A 24,922-nucleotide genomic window follows, 5' to 3' on the forward strand; every position below is an offset into this window, starting at 1 on the left:
CGTCTACAATTTGACGTGACGTCATGTTCGGCGCCACGGGCGGGGGCATGCGTGCCGCTAATAGCATGATGCAAAATTGCCGCCCGCGCCGTGGCTGAGTCACTCGCTGACGACTACAGCCATGCCTGACCGGCCGAGGTACTATTGTGCAAGACGTCGCAGCGAACTGCTAATGTGATGCGTGTGTGACCTCTACTAGACCACCAACCTACCACAGAAAACCTCAGACTCCGGTGAGCCTGTTATCTTTTACCAATCCCTGTGATTGTAGCACTGCATGCTCGTAATAACTCAGTGTTTCATAGCTTTTTTATTTAGTGCGTGGCCACTTTCCGCTGCCTCTGGCATCGGCCCCTGCTGCCGGCCCCCGTCCCCGTATGCACCAAAACGATGCGCGCATGTCCTAGCAGGCTTGAGGACTGGTGGTTCATGTGTGCGCTAGAGTACCATACTACAGTGAATATTACCCGAAACACGCGGCCAGCATATCTCTCACTTTCAGTGCCCAATGGTTAGACACTTTACTAGGGTGGTGCCGCGAGCTGGCGGAATTTGAAGTTTAGCTGCAGTGTGTACCTGTTTGTACTACCGCGGGAGCGGTGTAATGGATCCCGTGCCCCTCTCAGGCTTACCCGACCACTATCGGCACTGGCTAACTCAGACTCCCCGTCGAGAGCAGGAGCCTGCTGCCAGGCAGCCTGTAGCAGAGGGAGCTGCTAGCTTTCGGCTGCTGCCTAATTTAAACAACAGATTCTTGACTGTGACTGAATCAATGGTGTGTGACATAGATTTGAGCCCAGCCGGGCTCAGAGAGGTGAGCGCTGGCATGTTTATCACATTATTATTTTAGCATCACAATAAGCCCAGATCAAAACCTGTGATCAATTAAGCTTCCCCCTGTCAGAGCTGCCCTACAGGCTTTCCTCGTGTGCTGTTCAACATATGGAGGAGAACCACATGATCCGGATCACAATCCGAACGCGGGCACTGGCTGCAGCCCCCACATAGATCTGGTGGTGCCTCGCCTTCCGTTTTAAGTGCTGGCAATTACCGACCTTCTTTTTTTTTTGCGGATGTACATTTTTTTCCTTTATTACACACAAACTTCAGAATGCCGAAAATCGTCCTGTGGTTCTTCAGTGTGACCTACCAGCTTCTGCGAGTGTCGGAGGTCAGAGTGTCCATGTTCTCTCTATTGCAGACTCACTGTATGATCTTCGGCATTGCCGTGGCCGGGACTGTAATAACCAGTCATGTTTCTATACACAGTGTGGAGTTCTGCGAGCCCCAGCGTGCACTAATTGCAGGTACTATGTGGAATCCACCTTAGTATGGGCCTATGAGTGGGGGCCCTCTTCACTAGCCACCAACAGCTGACTGTCTTGACCATGATTCAATTTCCAGAAGGGTTGGCTGCCATACATTTATACTATAAAGTATATAGTGTGAATTGAGGAGCCTGCTCGGCAAGGGTTTGGATTTCAGTAGGGAGTTTTAACTGGGCTCCGCTTCCTCGTTAACATAGTGTCTTTTTGTAGGTGTTTGTCAGTTCCTAGAGTAGACAGTACTTATGTGGCAAAGGCAACTTTACTGTTCAAACACCAATGTCACCACACCAAAAGACCATGCTTGTAGATTAATGACTGCTACATGCTGGGCCCTGTTCATGCTACATGAAAAATAAGTTAAAAACGAAATATTGAGGTATTGCGACCTAACCACAAGCATGCCTATCTATAGCTTGCAATGGTCATTAGTTGCTTATGGCACTAAGTTATGTCACTAGTGTTCTTAGCCCATCTGAATGATGACTGAAAACATTTAAAAACAAGCTCTAAATGGTGTGGCTAGGCCTTTGTTACTAGCCTAGCGACTGTGCTGTGCAAACGTACTCATTGTCAAAGCTCTCTGGAGATGTGCACAATCTCACATTGGCCGTCGTTTGCTTGGCCAAGCTCACACAGTCCTGTTGAGCGAAGTTATTTTGTATGTTGTAGGTCACACAGTTCCAGGTTTGTATGTGCAAGGTCCTACAGGAATGTGTTGGTTTACACCATAGGTTGGACGGTTCACACACTTGGAAAGCTGAAGTGGACACTGGGTTTGGTACAGTTGTATTGTGGCTCTCAACTAGGAATTGGGGGCTGTACTGGCGGGTAGGGGAGGCGAATCATATTTCATCCCTAGTAAACTCTTCTTTGGAGGGGAGTGAGGGAAAGGATGAGTGCAGGCCTGTCCTTTGCATCTGCCAACCTCACTCGGGTTCAGGTAGCAGCAGTGGCCATTCTGGACTTCAGTCTTGAAGGCATGGTGGTTCCTCTTTTTTCCACTTAAACACAAATTTGCTACAGTACCATAGTCACCCTGCTGCATAATCCTAATTTGAAAATATTTTAATGAAAAACGTCCTCACTTAAGCGGGTCAAAACTTATTAAAACCCCGGTAATCTGTGCCTCACGCTTTGCAAAAGTTGACATCTTCTTAGGTTGAGCCTGGCGGCAGCGCGCAGGCGCTGCTCGCTCTGTGAGGCATGCTGTAGTATGGTATGTTGAGGAAGTCTCGTCCACTCTCTGCCCATATTTGTCATTGGCTTTATGTCATTGTCCTTCTTAAATGCTGGCTTTGGATTGGTAAATACGCTTTTTAGTCCCTCCTTGGTACCGCTTTGTCTCTATTTGTTACCGCCCCTAAGGACTGGACCTTTTACTGGTCATGCTACACGGTCTGCTTTATCATGGCTAAGAGCACTATTTTGTTTATTGATTTTTATATTTGCAGCGCGGTCTGCTTTCACTTTAGCGGCCGCGCTAGTTTATTTAATTAATTTGCAGGCGGGACGCTTTAACTTTTACGGCTGTGCTTGTTTATTTAATTAATTTGCAGCGTGACTGTTCCTTGTCACTTCACTGGGTGATTTTGCCTATCCTGTTCAGTCAGTCGTAGCCTGCGTACCAGAGGCACCTAAAAACACACCAGTGGATCTTGTGAGATAGGTGCCGATTAATGAATAATCACCATGCAATTGGATGTATTTTTAGGTTGTAGCACGTGCAGAGTTTAAAACATCACAGAGACAATAAACAATTTCCCGATCAATTGCAAACCGCTGTGCTGTCTCCAAGACCCTACAGCAAATGAATAGTTGTCAGGAACTTCTCTAGCCAATCAACTGACAACGAGGTCCACCAGCCAATCCAGAACAATCACGCTGTTTCCATCTCAAATAAAATATGGTTTAGCTTACTCGATTGGTTGTGGACACCTTGTGATGCAAAGGCTTGTCTTTATCGCTTTAACGTGGAATAACTATGATTAAGTAAGTTAAAGGCAGAACAGCAAAGTTTTGTGATCTGTGTATGTGGTTGTAATTGCTGTATTTTGGTCAGTGTTCTTATATAATGATTCCTGTCTATGTGACATTCAACGTGATATTGATAGCGACAACAAATGATCAAAAGCATTTGCAATGCAATAGGTCTCGCATTTAAGCAAGTTTAAGCTATTGGCATTGTAAATGACAATGCATTATATTTATGGTTTAAAAACTAAAACTAAAATTAAAGGCATTGTCATTTGCAATGCCAATTGCTCAAACTCGCGTAAATGCGAGACCTATTGCATTGCAAATGCCTGTACTTTTAGCCTCCGGTTTTTCTTATTGTTAGTTTTTTAGAGTTAATGATGGCTTGGCCAAAAGGCAGGCGCCCAACGCCAGACCTATAGGCTTTGCCTATGCTTGTTATAAATAGGCTTGTTTATATGTAGACTTGTGCACAATTTCTATCACACTTGTGAAATCTGCAAATTTTGAATCACATTAAATCTTCAAAATTCCTGAAACTTCACGGTGCGAAATTTCGTACACTTTGATACTGTCTGGAACTGTTTGAGACGAAAATGTCTCAACAGTTCTTCTCCAACCAGTACAACCAGTCCCCTTAGTGGTATATGTGACTTTTGGGTGCAATGACCATCCTCACATTCATTTTCATGTGAAGTACTACAAAGTGAATTTTATTAAATTTCACTTGATTTTGCAAGATTTTCACTAAATGTCATGAAATAAAATGTCACCATTTTCCACAGGTGTGCAACATTTCAAGTGTGGAGAACTGTTTTCAGGCCTCGCCTACCAGAAAGCACAAACTGTCTGGTTGTGAAAGACCTATTGTGGGCTTACTAAGAACATACCTTTGACTTAGAGCCCATCCATTGCTTCCAATTTGATTGGTTTTATTGTCACACTAATTTGCTTGCTTCTTACGCCGTCCAAGAGCATAGCCTTTTTGCCAACCTTCTGACTGGTTGACTTGTATCCTTCCACTGTTTACTTTTGGAAACTACTTTTTTTTTCTTGTTGGTTAAGCACTTGATGGCAGTGCATGTGTTTTCCAGCTTTCCTCCTTGGGTGCTTCTACCTGCCAAACATGCACCGGCCCCCACGCTCCATGTTGCTCTCTCCCTTGTATGCTGCTTGCTCTCTCGTGTGCTTTTCCTACGCCCACTGTGTAGCTCTCACCCACCTTCCAACTCCCCATTGCTTCACTACTACTGCTCTGCTATGCCAAACTTTGTTGAAAGTTTTCTTTTTATGTTGGGAGAGCCTGGCAGCTGGTGTTTGCTGCCAAGAGCTCCACAGTGCACTAAGTGCTTTTGCACTAACAAATTTTAGTTTTTTTTAGTTACTACTCCAAGGGATGTCTGCCATTTTGGATTGGTAACTGAAAAAAAAGAGAGAATACTGCCATAGTCATTACACTGAAACATTTTGTTTCCCCCCCATGCTGCACACCATTAGGAAAAAGCATAGGCGTAGCAAATAGTTTAAAAAGAAGGATTATGCATATTGCCTTTGACATTTTTTGTTTAATTTAGGTCATAGCTCCACTTATTGCCACGTTTCACATATTTTTTTTTTTAATCCCTCAATACTATTCCGTAGATACACAAATCATACATCGTGGCAATTGTGAAAAAATCATGCCGATCTGCCTTTACGTCTTGAGCTATCAGTCTCCCCAATGTCAATATCTAAAGCCTACAATGCAATCTCTGAAAATGTGCACTCCTACTGTTCGTTCATATGTTATTTATAAGATATCCGGGTGTGTGAGGGTCCATCCAATTAATTCTTTTCATTGCATATGAATATGTTTAGTCTCTTAAATTTTAGTTTAGAAATATAGAAGTGTAGCGTACTGTATTGATCCAATTTGAGAGAAAGGTATGCTCTCAAACGAATGCTTCTACTTAGCTAATACTCATCAATGATAGGTGCACAATGTTTAACTTAATTTATTCTCGTTGGTTTGGCTACAGCTACCATAGCATGTGGGCCTCTCATTACCTTGTACATTGTTGTATTTAATTTCTCGTCACCCAGTGCTTAATTTGTCAAATATAAGTGCCAGGGCTCTGACCAGGAAGCCACTGCAGCTTGCACCACCCATCGCCCTTGTCGACGCTGCCAAAACAACTACTAACCACCTCTCTCGCATGTAAATGCGACAGTTCAGATTATTCCAGGTCCCCAAAGCTAAAGGAATGGCTGGGGAGGCAGGTATTAGCAATGTTAATGTATATTGTTTTCATAAACAACTGTTGTTCTGCTCATCTCAAAATGTGATGAGCAGCGCCACCGTGTGGTAGACAGTTCTAAGGAATGGTGTTGAAAATTCAGTGCCGGTGCATAGCACCGGAAACCAATTAAATGCTGGTGCTGAGCACCAGAAAGCACCGGCTCAAATTAAGCACTGTCGTCACCACTTTCAGTTACTCATTCTATCACTCGTCCTTTTCATCTTTTAAAAAGTTTCTTTCATACCTTCTCACAGTGCTTCGAAACGAGGGTGAGGCACGGAAGAGAAATACAGGATGGGCAGCATGCTACCCCATTTGATGTTCTTGCATGGAAAACTGATGAATGATGAGTGGTTCTGTTTAAGCTTTATATGAATTTATTTTTTGAATGTCTGGTCGGATAGGGGTTGGTTTGGAGTATGGTCTATGTGGCAGTGCTTTGTTGTGCATATCAAGAGCTCTACTCGTGTTGCTGTGATTGGTCATTTGTGCTTGAATCTCAAGTGGAATGAGGAAGACTGAGAGATAGTTTTGCATGTGTTCCTACCTTCTTTGCTTTTTTCTAAATACATTTATTGGTTTAGATGAGACACATTCGAATTCATAAACCAGAATAACAATCGCACAAGGCAGTTTGACACACATCCATTTTCAGTCATTATGTACTAGTAGAAGTGACAGTTCTAAAAACCATTTAACATTAACAACTTAAGGTAGGGACTGTGTGTAGTGTTAACTTTCAGGATTTCCTATTGCTTTAGCTCAATGTTCCAACAGGGATTGTATAAACATGAAAACAGAGTTACATTTGGGGAACCTAGACAATATCATACTTGGGATACTAATATTGATTGTAAAATTGCATAATGTAGCGAAATTGACAATGTCTGGTGAAAGGAAGCGCTTTCTTAATCCAGCTATACCTTCTCTTTCTTCTTCTGCCTGCTGCCACTTCACAAGAGCCATCACATCTGGTGGTTTATCATTAGATTTCAAACTCTCTACTTCCAGGAGATATTCACCCACACGTGTGAATATTGGGGGTACTTCTACATCCCTATCATTTAATTTTGGACAATACTCTTTTTCTACTTAGCCCATTTTTGAGGTCACTGAACCATTGAGAGTCCCGGGGACTTACTAGGCTTTCAGGTCATTGCTAGTAAGCCCTTAGCTAACAGCATGGCCAGGTCTCTAAATTTGGACTAGGTTTTATTTCTTTTTAGCTTTAATCAGTAAGCCTAGCAGACGGATATCTGGTGTTGGTAAAATCTGACTTGCCAGTTACTTCTGATATGGTATCAGTTATGGATATCTAGTATTCATTATCAAATGTGACTCGCACACTTCTAGCGACTTTAGACAAGTCTGCCTACCATGCTTGAGGTGAATAGGTTATTGTTCTTGGCTTGATAGGGTGTTGGGTCGAGTCATTTGAGCTCCATACTGTTCTTATATAGGCAAAGGAGGTTTTCTCTTGGTTGTTGGGAAGACCAGCATTTTCCTTCCTTCCTTAATGTAAATTGATCATAGACATGGGTACCTATTTCGGGTGGGTTATATTATGGTTTAAAAAAAACTTGCTGCCTCCTTCCTGGCCTCCTTCCTGGCCTCCAGCAGTTTTCAGAAACAATAAAAATGTCATGATAACTTCGATGATTAATGATCTTTCTAGTGAGAGATCCCAGTATTGTCTAGTGGAAGGGTTGACTCCTGGATAGGTAACACAGAGGGTTAATGTGCCTGCTGCAAAGAACATGTACCATGCAGATCACAAAGTGCACTGCTTTAATGGGTGGACCATGATGAATGGTCATTTAATGTCAGCTGTAGATGATGGATCCCTGAATAGTGTCATGTATGTGCATGTTTGCATTGTGCTGAGGAGATTACCAGGTAATTGTTCACGCAGCTCTCTGATGGATGTCACATGCAGTTTATTCTGAGTCCCCAGATAGATCATGCAGTCTGTGTGTTCTCTTTTGTACTGCCAGTCACTGCCAGTCACCGGTGTATTCAACTGTGTAGCAATGGACCGTGTCATGTATGTGCATGTAACTTGCATAATCATTGGTGATATATACCTTACCCCCTTTCACTGGCTGTTTGCTGCCACCATTTGAGCCGGTCTCCACCTCTCTGGCTTTGATCTCCAGCTCCTTCATGCTCAACTCATGAGCCAAAAGCAATTTTCTTTCCTCAAAAGCAAGGGCATTCTTCTTCTCCTCCTTTGCCATTTCCATGTTCATTTTCATTTTCATTACTTCCAGCTCAAGTTCTCTGATTCTTTGATTCTCTTGTAACTCCTCTGCTGGGAAGAGACCCCTGCTGGAATGGTGGCTCCCCGCTCCTCTGGTGGGGTTGCCCACTGGCAAATCATTTGCCCCAAACCCATTCCCTTCATTATCATCGTCTGCTCACTCAGCCTCTTTAGCCTCCCACCAGGCTTTCAGAGCCTTCTGCAACTCCTCCTTTCTGAAGTTGCTTTTTATGGGACAACCAAAATCCTTGCAGAACCACTTGAGCTCCTCCGCCTTGTATGAATACAAATCCTCAATGGCGAGCTCTAGCTCTCCTTCTACACTGGCTGCTTTCTCACTTGGAGCCATGAAAATTCAAGAGTTACCTCAAAAATAGAACCAAAAATCAACAATCAGCAGTATGTGGCTGTGTAATGGTCTGCTCTCCTAGTGATGTACACCAATTACTGTGGGTCAAGTACAAATACAAGTTCAATCCCACCGCTGCCACCAATGTTAGATCTGGGGGTCTCTAGTTGGCAGGGTAGGTACCACTGTCCAAGTAGGGACCCTTGCTTCTAGTCACGGAAAGGTGGATACACTGTTAAGATAACCCCTGCTCACCCTCTGATAGCCTAGACTGCTCAGGCCAAGCTACCTAAAGGCAATGTGTAAAGTATTTGTACCAACACTCACAGTCACACAGTGAAAACACCACAGATTTACTCCACACCAGTTTTAGAAAAATAAGGTATCTTTACTAAAAACTTCACAAGACCAAATACTACAGTAAACCAACATACAATTAAAAAGGTTACTTTAAAGATAGTTCAAGAGTTTGCAGAAAGTACTCCAGGATGTAAAAATCAGTGTCCTGCACAATGCGACTCTCAATGCACAAAATGCGATACTCTTGTGCCCAACAGTACCTGTAGTTGCGCTATGGTTCCCAAAAGCTATAAAAATGAAGATGGCAAAGGCGATGCGATACTCCTGAGACCTTGGGGAGGCTTTGCAGCAGCCCTGCTTCACGCAGCAGAGGTGGATGCGCCGGCTTCGATCTGTAGGGGGAGGATGCGATGACTTTGGCTTTCGTGGGTAGGTTTCTTAGGGGGAAGCTTCACGCACAGGTACGATGCGACGATCTTCGGTGCGGCGCGATGCGCAGCGCTGACTTTTGGCGCCGCAACCCTCGATGCGTCACGGACAGGGCTCTGCGTCGACACACGCAGCGACTGGATACTTTCACGCACCGGCAGTGGTGCGGCCCGCAAACTGGTTCTGCGACGACCCTCGCAGCGTCAGGAATCTTCACACACCGGGACAATGCTCGACGCACTCGGCGATGCGGGGACTCCGGGTGCTGCGATGACGCCGCGATGAAATTCTCCTGGCACTCCCGCTCTTGCGACTCACAACCGGATGATGCGTCCCTCAAATGGATGATGCGATGGGTACCAGTTACTCTTGTTCACGCTTCTGCTTTCCAGCTCCCAAACACAGTAAAACGACCTCCTGAGGCCCCAAGACTAGGCAAGCACTCCAAGGCAGGTCAGAACTCCCTCAGCAGAGTTCCAGGGGAGCTGGTGGTGAAGTCCTTTTGTTCCTGGGACTTCTTAACAGGGAGCCAGCTCTCCTCAGGCCCTTGGAGATCAGAATCAAAAGAAGGGGACACAGCAAAGTCCTTCCCCTCTCCTTGGCAGCAAAGCAAAACAGCAAGCAGGCAGTCTTCTCCTCTTCAGTTCCTTCCAGCTTTCTCCTTGGCAGAGGTTCCTTCTTAGTTCCACAGTGATCTAAAGTTTAGGTGTCTGGGGTCCTCTTCTTATACCCCTCCAAGTCTTAGTCTCTCTTTGTTTCAGTGGGGGGATTCCCCTGCTCAAACCGGTTCCTGGGTGTGCTCTGCCCTGGAGCACCTGGTTCCTTTCAGAGGGGCAGGGTCGTTAGACGCTCAGCAGGAGGTGGAGCCTTCTTTGTGCTGGCAGAGGCAAAGTCCTCAGCCTGGCCAGCAGGGGGTGGAGCCGGCATTGTGCTGGCAGAAGCAGCCCTACTCAAACCCAGGGGCTACTCCTCCCACCCATTTAGAGCAGATCTCCCTATTCACCCTGCTGCTGACTCATCCAGACTCCTGGAGCCACCTAGCCCATCACATGACACCAGTCAGCCAATCTGCACACAGGCACACAGGAAGGTTAAAGAGGAGAATAGCTACTTTCTAAAAAGTGCTATTCTCACACAGTGGATTTAAAAGCCATCATGCTAAAAAGATGTATAATTAAATTTTGAACACAAAGATACCAAACTTGGATTTTCTATCTTGCCTTTAGGGGAAGACAGGCATGTAAACAGCCTCCCCCATTCTGTCCTATGGGCAAGATAGCCTCTAAGCAGTGAAAAACTAAAATGGCTGTAATTCACTACCAGGGCATGTTATACACCTCAGTACATGCCCTACCTTTCAGATACACTGCACCCAGCCCAGGGGGGTACCTAGGACCACCATAGGGATGCCTGACATGTACAGAAAGGGAAGGATAAGGCCTGGTCAGTAGTTGCACTGGCCAGGTCGACATGGCAGTCCTGGACTGCACATAGGCACTGCAAGCAGGCCTAAGACATCATTTTAGCGCTACTCCTGTGGGTGCTGCAGCCCACTAGTAGCATTTGTACTACCAGCCCTGGCACTCTCAGTGCACTTTACTAGGGCCTTGCAGGTAGAACAAATATGCCAAACATGTATAGCCAATTACATCACAATTTCCCCAGGGAGCACTTGCACCTTGACACTGATCAGCAGTGGCAAAGTGCCCAAAGCATCTATACCAATAAAAACGACATCCAGCATAGCATCAAAAATACAGGAGGTAGAGGAAAAAAAGTCAGGGGTAACCACGCCAAAAGATGCCAGGTCTAACAGTCATGTATGTGCATGTTTGCATTGTGCTGAGGGGATTACCAGGTAATTGTTCACGCAGCTCTCTGATGGATGTCACATGCAGTTTTTCTGAGTCCCCAGATAGATCATGCAGTCTGTGTGTTCTCTTTTGTACTGCCAGTCACTGGTGTATTCAACTGTGTAGCAATGGACCGTGTCATGTATGTGCATGTAACTTGCATGATCGAGGTAACTATTAGCGGCGATACTACGTGTCTCTCGGTCCTCTTTCAAGTGCTTGCCATCCCTTTTCCTCAGCAAACCCCCCCCCAAGGGGCGGCAATCTGAGGGATAGCCCCAGGTGCCACAAGCTCTAGCTACGCCTCTGTGTATGCCCTGAAATCTAGGAAGGTTATAACATTCTGAACGAACATTTGTTTCCCCTCCCCTTTTCAGCAGTAGTGTAGCAAGGATGCCATGCGCCTTAATACAAGCAAGGTAAATAGACCACCATCCCTTGGTCTGATAGTAAAAACAGCTATAGTTATGTTGCATTCAGCCCACAGGCCCTTGGTCCCCGGTGCCACTGCATCTGTTGCACTAATTATAGCTACGGCCCTGCCGAATCCCGCAACTGGTCCATTTCTCATTTTGCAAACTTTTTCCATGCTGAGCAGTCCTTCACCATATAGCCCTAGAAAATACGCAGATGCTTGTGGTATTTTCAGACCTCTTGCGTGCACTTTTCCTCTATTCTTATATGGAAGTAACTGCAAGTGTACACTTATGGTGGAAAATAACTGTGCTAATGTTTTGGAATGACTAAATTGTTGGTGTTCCCAACGTTCGAAATGGCCACGCCCCTGACCATATACTGGCAGTATCTATTTTGCCACACATTACTGAAATTGTGAAGACAGAAATGTACCTTATTGTGGCTGGGGGGGGGGGGGCGAGGTGGGGGAAAGAGGGGTGATTTCCATTATCATAAATGGAATTTGCAGTCGGAAAATGCCACAAATCCTTAAATCAGACTTTGGGAATTCTGATCCTAAATTCAATATTTTTTTCCCAAGTATAGGAGGGATATATGTAAATTAAAGTGTTGCGTTTAGATTTCAGAGTTTCAATCTCAGTCCTACCAAATACTTATTAAACTAAGTCAGTGGCAGGTGATTAGGATAATATTTGACATTCTTGGTCAATTACGTAATAACAACCACCAACTTCCTGAAATTATGTCATAAAATAGTTTCAGTCACTAAAACAAAATCCCTAAAATCCGAGATTGCAATCTTTTCTCGGCCGTTTACACGGACGGTATCATTTACCTGGCTACCTGCAAGAAACTGTGCAAAATCATATATCAGAGATACTTACTATATTTTCTCACCACCCTACTCATTCTTTTATCTTCCTCCTCCTACATATGCCATTTTTCCCAATGATTTTGTGAATAATTAATTAATCTCTCATGTACTCCGACAACCTCAAAGTATGCTTTAGTTAATGTATCTTCCTTGTGAAAAAAAAAGATCATTTGACATCGCAGATCTCTACATTGAAATACTTTGATGACCTTTGAACTCTACAAAAATACAAGTGTCATTCGCATCCGTTGGCCTTTTTTGACGGAGTGCAATGTTTATCAATATTCTGGCTAAAGAAAAAGCTCCTAGGACAATTATCTATATAAATCCTATTTTAAATGCCAAGAAAAGATAATAAACACTTTTCACAACAATAGCAACTAAAGTTGACATTAGATTCGAGGGGGGGGATAAACAATCTAACCCTTGGACAAGCAAATACCAATGAGTTAAAATGTAACTTCTGTAACCTATGTGTTTATTGATCGAATTGCTGTATTTTTAATGTCAACGTTTCAGGGAGACAGACCAGCGAATCAGACATGAGTGCACAAGGTTATCTTAGTTGAACTGGCACTGTAGCTTTACATCAGAGCCATGCGAAAACCAGAGGTGACAAGATTTTAAGATTGTACTGCAAATGCTGCTTTCATACCTCGAGGTGTCGACCATTTTATAGACTACTCCTGTGGGAGATGTAGCACTTGGTATGCCGGTGGACATGAAATACAGTTCCCCTGCAAGAAACAAAACAAAAAATGGGAGGGGATGAATCAACATTTTACACACTAGACTATTTTCAAGAATCTTTACAGTTGCATGTCTAGGGATTTTACACCCTCATCCAGCTGACTTTCCGAAATATGACATTATACTTTATGAAACCTTTCTATACATCAATCTGCCAACTGCTTCCCTCAAAATGTACACCATAATTTTGTCATTAAAAGAAAAGTAGCAAATCAGGAAAAAATAAATACTTTATTGAAATTCACTCATCCTCTTATCCCTATGATTGTGTCCTGGCTTTTATACAGTTGACAGTTACACTAATCCTGAGCAAACATTTCTGACCATCTTGCTCCTCATGTCTGTAAAGTTTCTAACTCAAGACAAGCGGCTAGATTTACAGTTGGGTGGAAATGCAAAATCCTCCAATTTCTAGAGGAATTTCTAAATATGAACAGGATCTGTGGGTGAAATTTCCTCTACCATACTATCCTAGCTCTAGGCAACCATCTTGGTACACTCCAGGTGAGGCCGGTTTTTGTGACGAGCGGCGGGGCAGCCGGGGAGGGGTGAGAGAGAGTGAGCATACGAGTTGCAAACGGAAGGGGGCAATAAATAAAAAATTAAAAGAAAACGTACGTTCAGCCGGCCACGTCGTGCTCTTCTTCTTCGGCACAGGCTCCCAGAATGCCCTGCGGCCAATCCTGAAGCTGCTCTCACATGATAGCAGCTTTAGGATTGGCCTGATCACCCTCGATCTTTGCTCCAGGACAGACTGGGAGTCTGTGCCTGCATTCTCCATCACCAGCAATGCAGCTGGCATTGGAGAGAACTTCACTGCGCATGAAGGTTGGCTGGTCTGAGATGGCCGGCCAATCCTTCATGCGTAGTGAAGGGAGTGCAATACCACTCCCCTCGGTGCTGTCACCCCCAGGCCTTGCCCCCAAGACTCGGCACGAAAGGAGAAATAAAACGAGTGTTGTTTTATTTTTCCTTTCCTGACATTTTTGGGAGGGCGACGTTCCTCTGCCATAGAGGGAGAGACGCCACTGATGCACTCACCTCCAAATTTATCACTTTATCCACAAATCAGAGGATTTTCCATTTCCACTCTATTCTCAATCAGGCCGAAATTGTCTTAGATTGTAAAAGTTTTGATGTAAACCTGAAAATTCATGTAAATAAAAGCTCTTGCAGATTATTGGTCTACGCTCAAGCTAATCGGTGACATTTAGAAAATCTCTGACTTTTTGACTGAATTTGCGCAGCAATCATATGTATGTTTCTATGTGAGGGCATAGTGCACTGGTACGAGGGTCGGCACACATCTTTTCTCCTCTGTGAGCCTTGGGGATCTCCATTGAGAATTGTGATAGAATCCTCAACGGAGAACATTTAAAAATGCAACTCAGTAATTTTTAACCACTAAATTAATTGCAGAAGGACAAGTGAACAGAGGAATTAAAAGTTAGTTGTGTATGTGAACAGAGAAATGAGCTGCACCCATATTGAGATCTGCCTTTTCGGTTGAATAGGTTTAAGGGTAGTTCTTCGCTACTAAGCAGAGCAGAGCACAAGCATTCAATTAGGGGTTTTGCACACAAAAACAGGACTGGAGCACAGGGGCTCTATCACCCGGAAGCAGCAATGGTACTGATCTGTATTAATTATGCAACAGTCTAGAAGCACTCGGGTAAAACTGTAAGAATGTATGAAGTTACAACGCATACATTAACAATGCAGTATTTTACATTGTGTTTGTTACAATCGTGGAGGGTGCTGGACTTAGGAATAGTATGATTTACTATTCCAACTGCAGCCTACGTAACAGTAGGGAAGGTGTTGGAATAGTAATTCATACTATTCCTTAGCTTAGAGCACCATCCAGCGGTGTAACGACCACGTTGTAAAGGTCGTTCTCCGACTGTAACTAAGTGGTTGAGTATCTGTATTCCTTCTCAGATTCCTTAAAAGCACAGTGGTTAACTAGCGGTTTATGGAAACAAGCTGAAGAAATTACTTGTCAGATTCTTCTCTTTTCAGAAAGTACAGCCGGAAGCAACGGGAGACCTCAAGTCCTTTTCGCCTTTCCCTTCTCAAGAAGTAGCAAAGAGATCCAAATCTGCCTGGATCCGTGAGAATATGGGAACCATTTAGAATTTTCAAGAAAAGGAAGAGCTTTATGTCATATCTTAAAGAATTGCCGGACTAAGAAAAACTAAGCTAAGAATGTTTGCACGTTGACTCTTTTTTGTCAAGTCTGTCAGAAGAGGACCTCACCTCGTGGGATCTAATGAATAGGATGGCAGAGTCTGCCCTTCAGAATACTTTTGTAGTGGTGAATAAAGCTCTAAGACCAGAAGCCTGTCCATCTTATTTGGCTCAGTTACTCCTCACCGATCTTCAGGCTCTCTTCCACATAGTCAAAACGGTGGCGTGCTCTGCCTTATGGAAGACACAGAGAGGCAACTGGAGCTTCTTTGATGTGGTTTCACTTTAGAAGCAGGACCACCCATTCAGGATAGAGGGCAGTTTCACCAAATCTCAAATAATTCATGTGAGTCAATAAGGGAGTTTCCTGCATTAATCTATATATGACCACTACGTCTACCTTTATGGGAGGAATTGATGTATTTTCCTTGATACACATGTACATATACATGACTGGAAATTAGATCTTGGTGCATACATCAAAAATAAAGAGTTCTCCTAACTCTATGGCATAAAAAGAGGCTCAATTTGTAGTAAACTGTTAAAAATCAAATGTATTGTTATTCTGAATGAGACTTTTCAGATCTGCACACAGGAAAAAACTCAACAATTTTCAAAGATGGGATCTGATGTGGTTTTCCTAAACAGTGCTTCGGCTAAAGTAAACTTTTACAAAGTTGTTTAGCCCAAACTGCTTAATAAAAAAATTTAGATTTTACAGAATTCCTCTAGCTAAAGTTGCCTGCCCATATTATTGTCAAAACCTCTTACAACACTTAGATGGCAGTCAACACTGGCATGTCACCAAGCAAAATCAAAACTTCTGGAGGGCTGCTTTCTGCCCCTTTTTTCCTTTTATACTAATAGTGAACACAAAACTATTAATCAGTAGTAGTACAAATAAAAACGTTGAATATCAAGGGGGTCAAGCAGTCTGAGAGAGTGAATAAGGGTGATGGCTACCGCATATGCCAAGAGAAGCCTGTGACAGCCACCATACAGATTCTCCAGGGCTGGCCGAGTTACAGCCCTGGACACAGATGCCTGTCATGCCTAAATGCCACTCTATTTTTGATGTGCTGTGGCATCATTGGTAAAGATAGACACGGGTTCCAGGGCTGGCTGAGTTACAGCCCTGGACACAAATGCCTGCCATGCCTAGCTGCCACCCCATTTTTGATGTGCTGTGGCCTCAATGGTAAAGATGGACACAGGTGCTTGAGGCTTCAGCACTTTAGTGTCTGGGGGCTACCGGTCTATCAGCTTGTCACCTTATCTTTTACCATCGTGCTACTGACCCACTGGCCCCATACCACCCACCTTGTTACAAGTTAGGACAGGGTGGGGTGAAAATACAGAAGGCTTACTTGAAACAGGATCCTGAAAGCTGGAGCCTCTGCAGTACATTAGAATAGTCTCAACATCACCGGGTGACATGCTGTATGCGCTAGGCAGATTTGATCCTTGAGATTCATTCTTCAGTCCTGCTGTGCCTGGTTACCAGGGTCACTTTGCCCAGGAGGAAGATACCTGCCTGCTTGGATGCTGGAGGTTCCATGGAGCATGAGCTGCAGTGTTTGAGACAAAGCAGAAGTGGGAGTGGCGGGTAAGTAAAATAAGCATCGATCTCTTAGCTTTATGGGGCCATGTGTTTCAACACACATGGCCCCATAAAGATAAGAAAGTGTTTTGCGACAGCAGCAAAGCAGGCGTCCCAGTCCGGATGGGAAGCCAAAGGGAGGCAACCCAAACAGCTAATTTCCAATGGCAGCCCACCGTTTACCATAAACGGTGACGCCAGCCAATAGAAATAAGGGGCGGGGCTTCAAGCCCTCTTCTCAAACTCCTCGTTAACAATAAATCTCGCCGAGCGAGCAGCGCATGCGCTGTAACGCTAGGCGAGACCTAAAAATGTGGACACATGTTGGGTGCATGCATCTGAGATCAGGCGTGTGTGCACATGTCTGTGTGTGTGGATGTGAGCATCTGTGTGTGTGACTGAGAGTAAGCACTGTCTCTGCATGTCTGCTCTGTGCATGTCTGTCTACTTGTAAGCCAGCTCTGTACCCAGGGGCGTAATAAAGGCCCCTGCAGCCCCTGCGGTGTGGGGGGGCCCTAAGCTTACAAATACTAGAGGAGGCCCCCTCAGCCCCTACTGATGTGAGTGTGAGGGGCTCCCTCAGCATATCTTGCCGGGGGGCACCCTTCACGTTTTGTTACGCCACTGTCTGTATCTGTCTGTGTGTCAGTGAGTGAATGCATGTGTGAGCGTGTGTACTGACTGGGATTAGAAGATGCATACACCCATTTGATTTCAGAACAAATTGGGCAAACAACTGCATCAGTTGTTCTTTTTTCTTTCTCACCAAGGACTTTTACATTCTTCGCCATTACCCTGGAGTTGCTCCTGGTTTTATGAGATGAAAGCACAACAAGAAATGCTGTTTGCTGGAGATAAATTATTTCCTTTTACTATTTGAGACAGGAGTTAAGTGGTACACTTTATTCATCTTGCTTAGCAAATGAGCCGCAGTTCAAAGTGTTCATTGTGGGTATTTCAAATTTGGTGTCAGGTGTATGGGGAGAAATTGATCTTGGCACTAGCCTGAATCACTAGCACACCACTATAGTGCTGGTGTTGGGCCCTAAAAATTATTGGTTGGCACTGGTGAATAACTAAGGATACCTCCCTTGGTTTGGGTCATGTCTTTCAGTAGTAAACCAACTGACAGGTTTTCACGCATGGGATACCACCAAGGCCTCTGAAATTCTGTGATTGTATAGCTGCCGCGATTTCCGCATAATTCTAGGTTTGCTGTACTTGCCACACAGTCCATCATTTGCCCCATAATTTGCCAAAATCATTTCTAGCTCAAATGATTCAAAAGTTACTAAAAATGCAGCGACATATGTTGCTGTGCAATGGAAGGCCCTTTGCAAAGCTGGACTAGTCACCTTTCTGTTGCTTATTGGTATATTTGGGCGTTAAACTGGTACTAATAAGGTGCATCCAATGTCCATATATTGTTACCAAATAAAAAAAAGATTGAGTAAAGAAGTATTACTATTACAAAATGGTCCGCATTAAGCTGCATAATTTGCCTTTTTTGCCGCATAATTTGGCCCTCTCCTGCCGCATTATTCCAGTGGCCCTGGATACCAAAGAGAATTACAGAGTAGGAGATGGCTTGGATGCTAGTCACAGCAAAACATTCGGGCAGTTGACAAAAGATGGCTGGAAAGCTAGTCACATCAAAACATTCGGGAAGCTGACAAAAGCGTTTGACCTCCATAAATCACAGTTGTTTAAATACTTATTAATTAGACGTGTACTAGAGGGATACAAGATAGATCTCAGGTCAGCTTTTTCATAAAAAGTTCAGGCACCCCAGGCGAGAAATATTCTGGGGCCCCTTCCCTGGAATAACTTTGATTAATTGTATTCCTCCTTTTCCCCTAGAAGCACCACGTGCCATACAATATTGAATTATGTGTTAAAAGTTGAGATAGAGAAATAGACATAAGAATGAAAGAGTAAAAGTTCAGTTTCTCAGGGGCCCCTTAGAAGGTGGGGGCCTGCACAATTGCCCACTTTGCCCATGCCTTAAAATGTCTCTGTCTCAAGTAAGTCCCAGAGTTCAAACCACTAGAACATGCAATGAAGTGCCGAAGACACGTCATTCTCCTTATGAACACCACTTTAAGCCCTGCCAAGTGCCACGCATCTGGCGTTAGTCTAACGCATATTAGCAATATATGCGCATCCCGCAAGGACTGAACATTATCACGCATGTGCATGGCGGTTGGTAAGGCTAAGCTGAGCAAACAAAAATCTAAGCAAAGTCCTTTGTTCCTCTACCGCTTGCAAATGATAGGCCGAGTTCTTTTGGTTACACCTGAGATGAATGAGACAGACTCTCGGTCCCACTAGAGAGCACAGTTCCCCTGGAAACTGGGCTAGTGACCCTCCCTGTGCTTGCAACAAAGTAATTTGTTATTTATTGGCACCCACAGTGATGCACAGCCTCCCTGTTGCCTTTCCCCACCAGTGGCGCTGGTGCTCCTGAAGCAAGAAAGCGCTGAGGAGAGCTAGGGAACCCCCTCCATTGGCCCACTGGACTCTGTCCTGTCCCAACAGCAGGCTGGTTGTGCCTGACCCCTGGCTTCTAGACCACAAATGTTTAAGTCCTGTCCTGGGTGACTAAATGCTTATTTCTGGTGACTTAGAGCTCTAAGGCAAACCCCTCTCTCCCCTATATATGAGAGCTCCGGCAGAAAATATGCAGCCACCAGAAAAAAAAAATAACACTCCGTACAGGTAAGTAGTGTGTTCTTCACTTTACTGCTCCTGTTGTCGGTGTGTTTATGCTAATGAAGGTCATTTGGATATACACATATTCACACATATTTCCATGTCACAATGATGTTTCTTTATAAGTATATTTGAAAGTTAAACATTGTGGAGATAAAAAAAAAATCATTAGTCTTTTCTCTTGCTAAAATTGATGTATAGAAAGATAGGACACCATGCGTCACCTGTAAAGCTCACGGAGTGTACTTTTTAAAGAGTGAGGAAGGTGAAGATTAAGGCAGCAGAGAACAGAATAGTCCAGATAATCTTGAGTTTGCAAGTGCGCACCATAATGTAATTGTTTGTCTTCTAATTCCCACCGGAATTTAAAAGAACCATAATATTTTTGGGGAAAAATGGCTCATTTCTGACATTTCTAGTTTGCTTTCCTAGTAAAGTGTTACTCAAAGTGTTACACGTAATATATTGAAATGTCACATAAGCCCACAGAAAACTTGGAAATGTCACTCATAAACAAACTGGAAACTTGGCAGCTTTGCTAACATTTCAAAATGTATAAATCACAAACATGATGGCGGACTGCCCAATCTTTGCAGGGAAATGTTTCCAGTGACAAACAGACTCAGAAAACAAACTTCGGAGCATGGCTGATGGCAAAACTGCTTAAGAGCAGCAGACTTACCTTACACTGAGCCGAAGCAAACTCTCAGAACTGACAAAGTAGTGCATGCTGTTGCATAGTAACAATGCAAACATTTTGGTAAGGGGCAGTGGCGGCTGGTGACATTTGAAAGTGGGGGGGCGTAAAAGTTATGGATGAGTGGTTGATCGGCAGTTTGAGCAGGAAGAGCTCAGCATTAAAGCGCTAATTACACTTTTGAAGTATAACACTTTCAACGTGAGATGAAGAGAGATGCAGAGGTTGGCAGGGGACTCAAGCTAGTTCAATTAGGTATGCTAATGTTAAAAAAAAACAAATTACAAAGGCTGGGCAGTGTATATGCAGATCCAGGCTGCGGTGCAACCAAGTATGCTTTGAATGATGCTGTTCGGTGCGACATGTTTCTTCAATTACCTTGCCATTTGGCTGGCACATGGCATCAGGTATTTGAATAAAAAAACTATTATCTGTGCAATTTAAAAAATATGCAAATTTACCCCTATGTTACGCATGTTTAGGAAACTGAAATACGTATACACAATTACTAAAGGAGGCTTTTATATAGGACCTTTCGCCAAGTACTTCATTTTCCATAGAGATTTCCCGTGTACGGTATGTACTTACAAAGGAGACATGGTCCGTAGGTGCAGTTTGGATCAAGATGTTTGTATTTGCAACAATAACTTGCTGGATGTTTAGTGAACAATTTCATACTATTAGTAAGACATCGGCACACAGCGATTTATTACTGGATATTTGTAATTCCAAAAAAGCGCCCCCACTTTCACAACTGGCATCTGGCTGTACAATGCAAATCAAAGCACTACACCGACGATTTTCACCATTCCGTCAGGTGAAACCCGAGCGTTTTCTTCTTAATTCTCTTCATTACGTTGTCTCCCCTTTCCACTATCTCTGAACATTTCTAAAGCTAGACTGTGACCTCCGAACCTGCTGAGCGACTCGCACACAGCAGAGGCAGGGTCGGACTCGGACTGGGAACCTATCCTGCCTAACGCACTTTGCCAACACCAGGATGAAACCAAGCTTTGGGCCTCCATAGGCCTTGCAGGTGCGGTACATAATAACGAATACTGTCCCTGCATGTGGAACGCGATGGGCCACCTACGAGTCCAAAAACAGCTTCCTGTAATTTTTTTGAAAGTATATTATCAAGGCAACTTCCATCCTGTCCCTTGTGAAATGCAAAATACCCAGAGAGAACCGCATTCCACACAGCCTGGGGGTTTAGTGGTCGGCATCCACCAGGATCCCACGCTCCGCAATAGTTATTTTTAGTCACCGAATAGGGGCGGGAAATATCATCTACTCACAGTGAAAAGAGAAATGTTAGGCGTTGACATAAATAGCACGAAACAAAGGTATTGAAGAAAAAGAAATACATTTTATGTGAATGTAATAAAATAAAACATTTATTGATCGGAGCTTATGTTTCTATATACCTTTAGGTCAGGAGTAGAACACGCAGATGTTTTGGGATAGATTATTGTTAGGTGGAAATGGGGTCGTCAGGTGGGGTATGGGGGGAGGCGGGAGGGGTTTAATAACTTACTTCAAAATATTAAATAAAACTTACTGAGCTTCTGGATGGGTCCGACGACTTCCGACTCCCGCCGTCCGGTCCTGCGCCAATTCCTGCAGCTCCTCCTCGTCAACTGGGAAGGCCGCCTCGCTCCTCGTCGACGTCGACAACTGGAAAGGCCGCCTCCCTCCCTCCACCAATCACAATGCTGATGAGGCGCTGGGGAGAGCGCCCCAGCCGCGCCATTTTCTCCCGCATATAGAAAAAGGGAGAGTGGGCGGTCGTGCTCGAGGGCAGGGGGGGGAGTGGCTTACCCACTGTTGTGGGTATTGACTGTTTGGTTGGCTCAGGGCCGACGGCCAAACAGTCAGTATCTACAACAGTGGGTAAGCCACTCCCCCCCTGCCCTCGAGCACGACCGCCCACCCACCCTCCCGCCCCCAACCAAGCACAGAGGCACTTCTGCTTTCTCGCAATGCGAGAAGGCAGAAACATAAATGGTCGTTTTTACCATTTATGTTTCTGCCTTCTCGCACCGCGAGAAAGCAGTGGGGCAACGCCCCAACGCCCTAATGGGGGAGCCGCCACTGGTAAGGGGTGAAGGATCTGAAAATCCCACGGAGGTGTATATTTTGTCTCGGTGTTTATTTAAAGAGCATTCACGATTGCCCTGGCACAGATGTACAAACCGGATATGTACCTCTAATTTCCACAGGCAATACTAAGTTCACTATTTTAAAACAATTTCCAAATTTGAAAAAACAATTCAGACATATGGAGACATATTTAAAATGTCAGGCATGCCCGTTATTTCTGCGGTAGTGGTGCAGGGTTCAATGTATTGTTCCAGGAGCAGAGTCAATAATGGGGGTGCCTGGGTGGATTTGAGCTTGTCCCATTCTCCCCCTGGCACTCCGGGCAGTTGGTGCAGGCCGACGGCAGCACGGGAGTTGATTAGCTGGGCCTGGGGTACGGGTGTGGTTTAATGAATAAAAGGTGCAGCAGGGAGGGCTTCCTCTTTCTTGTCTTCCCCTTCGTGCCTATTGAGGTTTTGATGCTTCTCTACTGACTCTCTCTCTATTTTGGGGACTAAGTGTGGTGGAACAGGGGGCACATTTTCTACTTCATGTATGGCTGACTTTGGTGGGGCTGTCTTTGATGCAATGGGTGGAGCTGACCCAGGCCTTTTGAGAGAGAAGGCGGGGTGGCGCTGTCTGGGGCAATTAGTGGAGGGATTGTTAGGCTTTTGGTGGATGGGCTAGCCAAGTCTGGGGGTGGGGAGAGGGGGAGAGAGATGGGGCCAGTATTGAGACATGATGCTCTAAATATTGAGAAAGGCAAAACCCCAGTGGAAAAGTTATATTCAGGCTGAAACGACAGGGGGATAGTAGGTGCTGGGCAGTTACAGGGCGTGGAGTTGGGGAGGAGTGAGATGTAGGGATAGTTTGTGATGGTGACTGTATTAATGAGACTGGTTTCATTTAGTTCTTAGGTATTTTGCTTTGTTACTGCTTTGGGCATGTCATCTGGTCGTTTTACACACTATAAGAGTCTGTTGTACTCGCGCAGTGCGATTCTAAAAGTGGATGGGAAGTCAGTTTCTTGATGCAACTCCCATAACCACTGAAGGGAGAACAAGCATGTAATGAGGCATCAGTGAAATACGAGAACAAAGTGCATGAGTGTTAAAAATACCAACCACTTAAAGCAACTGAAAGGTTCATTAATGCTTTCAGGTAGACACGCGCGTGATAGGGCAAAAATGGATGACACCCAGAGAATGCAAGATACACCCCAAGTTATTACAACTAGCATGCTTAAGAGACCATTGGCAGTGCCTCAAAATTCTGGATGGGGCCAGTAACAGTGGTGCTACATTAGGAATTACAAGGTACAAGAAGGTACCACAGACCGGCCATATTTTCAACGAAAACCTGGGCTGGCAAAAGCTGACATAACCTCTGGGGGAAACTGTTGGGGAGAATGAGGAATTAGTGGCAGAATCCGGGTCCGAATGATAGATTCCCTCGTAATTTCTCATTGCTCAGGCTATTCTCAGGGTTCAACCTGTAATTCCACACCCCCTGAGTTAAAGGGATCCGCAGTATTGGTGCCGCCAGCAGACAGTTTTAACACTGGTATCTGAGCACTCATGATGATGCATTAGACGTGGTAACAACAGCGCTGTTGGTCACTGTGAATTAACCGAAGTTGTAAGTTGCATGCTGTCACAGAAAGGCCATTCAGCATCATGATCTGATGTGAAATATCCAGGTGGCATTTATTAGTTGGTTGGGCTACGGCCATCTTACTCTAGCACCGGTGGTGAATTCAATGTCATCAGACTTTGTGCTTTTACAAACAATGCCAACAAAAAGTGGGGGTAATGAAGAATGAAATTCATATCAGGCCTGAGCTGATTTTAAATAGGTGGAAAAACAACACAGCGTGGATTCTTGCATTGTACATCTGCTGGCTGAAGCAACTGCAGTTTAGATGAAATTAAAATAGATCAAGCAAAAAAACAGTTGAGTGAGGTTAAGCACCCACTGGGCAAGATCACCACCATCTTACGCATTCAGGGTGCAGGCTGCTTCAAAGAAACCACAATTCCTTCTTGATACTTCCCAGGATTCCTGAGGCATAAAATGCCACTGTGTGGTTCAGGTGCTAACCACTAGACAATGGAAACTCATCGAGACCAGCAAGAAAACAAGCACGCAAAGAGCAAGTGATGCGAGTTGCATGCTCTTAATATAATTGGCCATGTCTGAACTGGGGTGGCAGAGTGGGCTAAAGAACGGTGATGGATTAAACCCAGATCAGTTGACTGGGGGTGAGTGCTTGCAATGTTCAACACTCCGTCCATCATTTCCTTTGGTTTTTGCTTTGTTCGCCATAAGTTGGCAGGGTATGCTCAGACGTGAGTCCCTTGCTCACTTTGCCACTGGATTCAAGCAAGCCTGGCTGAAGACGGCCGAAATGCCAGAAACCGGTCCTAGGAAGCTTCTTTCCGGTCCAGGGAAGACATGGCTTGGCAGTTCGGGCTGGACTGTTCCCATGAGGCACAGGGTCAGACTGATTTGCATATGGCCATGTCTGAACTGGGGTGGCAGAGTGGGCTAAAGAACGGTGATGGATTAAACCCAGATCAGTTGACTGGGGGTGAGTGCTTGCAATGTTCAACACTCCGTCCATCATTTCCTTTGGTTTTTGCTTTGGTCGCCATAAGTTGGCAGGGTATGCTCAGACGTGAGTCCCTTGCTCACTTTGCCACTGGATTCAAGCAAGCCTGGCTGAAGACGGCTGAAATGCCAGAAACCGGTCCTAGGAAGCTTGTTTCCGGTCCAGGGAAGACATAGCTTGGTTGTTCGGACTGGACTGTTCCCATGAGGCACAGGGT

The 24,922-nt window shown here is 44.6% G+C and overlaps 1 protein-coding gene across 1 annotated transcript in view; it reads right to left on the bottom strand.

The window, feature by feature from the left end:
- The window catches only part of HHIPL1 (HHIP like 1), a 139,919-nt gene that overhangs the window by 47,016 nt on the left and 67,981 nt on the right, over positions 1–24,922 (bottom strand). Inside the window, exon 7 of the mRNA XM_085626415.1 lies at positions 12,719–12,800. Coding sequence (XP_085482541.1) covers positions 12,719–12,800 — 82 coding nt within the window. The remainder of the gene's footprint in view (positions 1–12,718; positions 12,801–24,922) is intronic.

Source organism: Triturus cristatus, chromosome 9, assembly GCF_964204655.1.
Source record: "Triturus cristatus chromosome 9, aTriCri1.1, whole genome shotgun sequence".
Classification (NCBI taxonomy): Eukaryota; Metazoa; Chordata; class Amphibia; order Caudata; family Salamandridae; genus Triturus; species Triturus cristatus.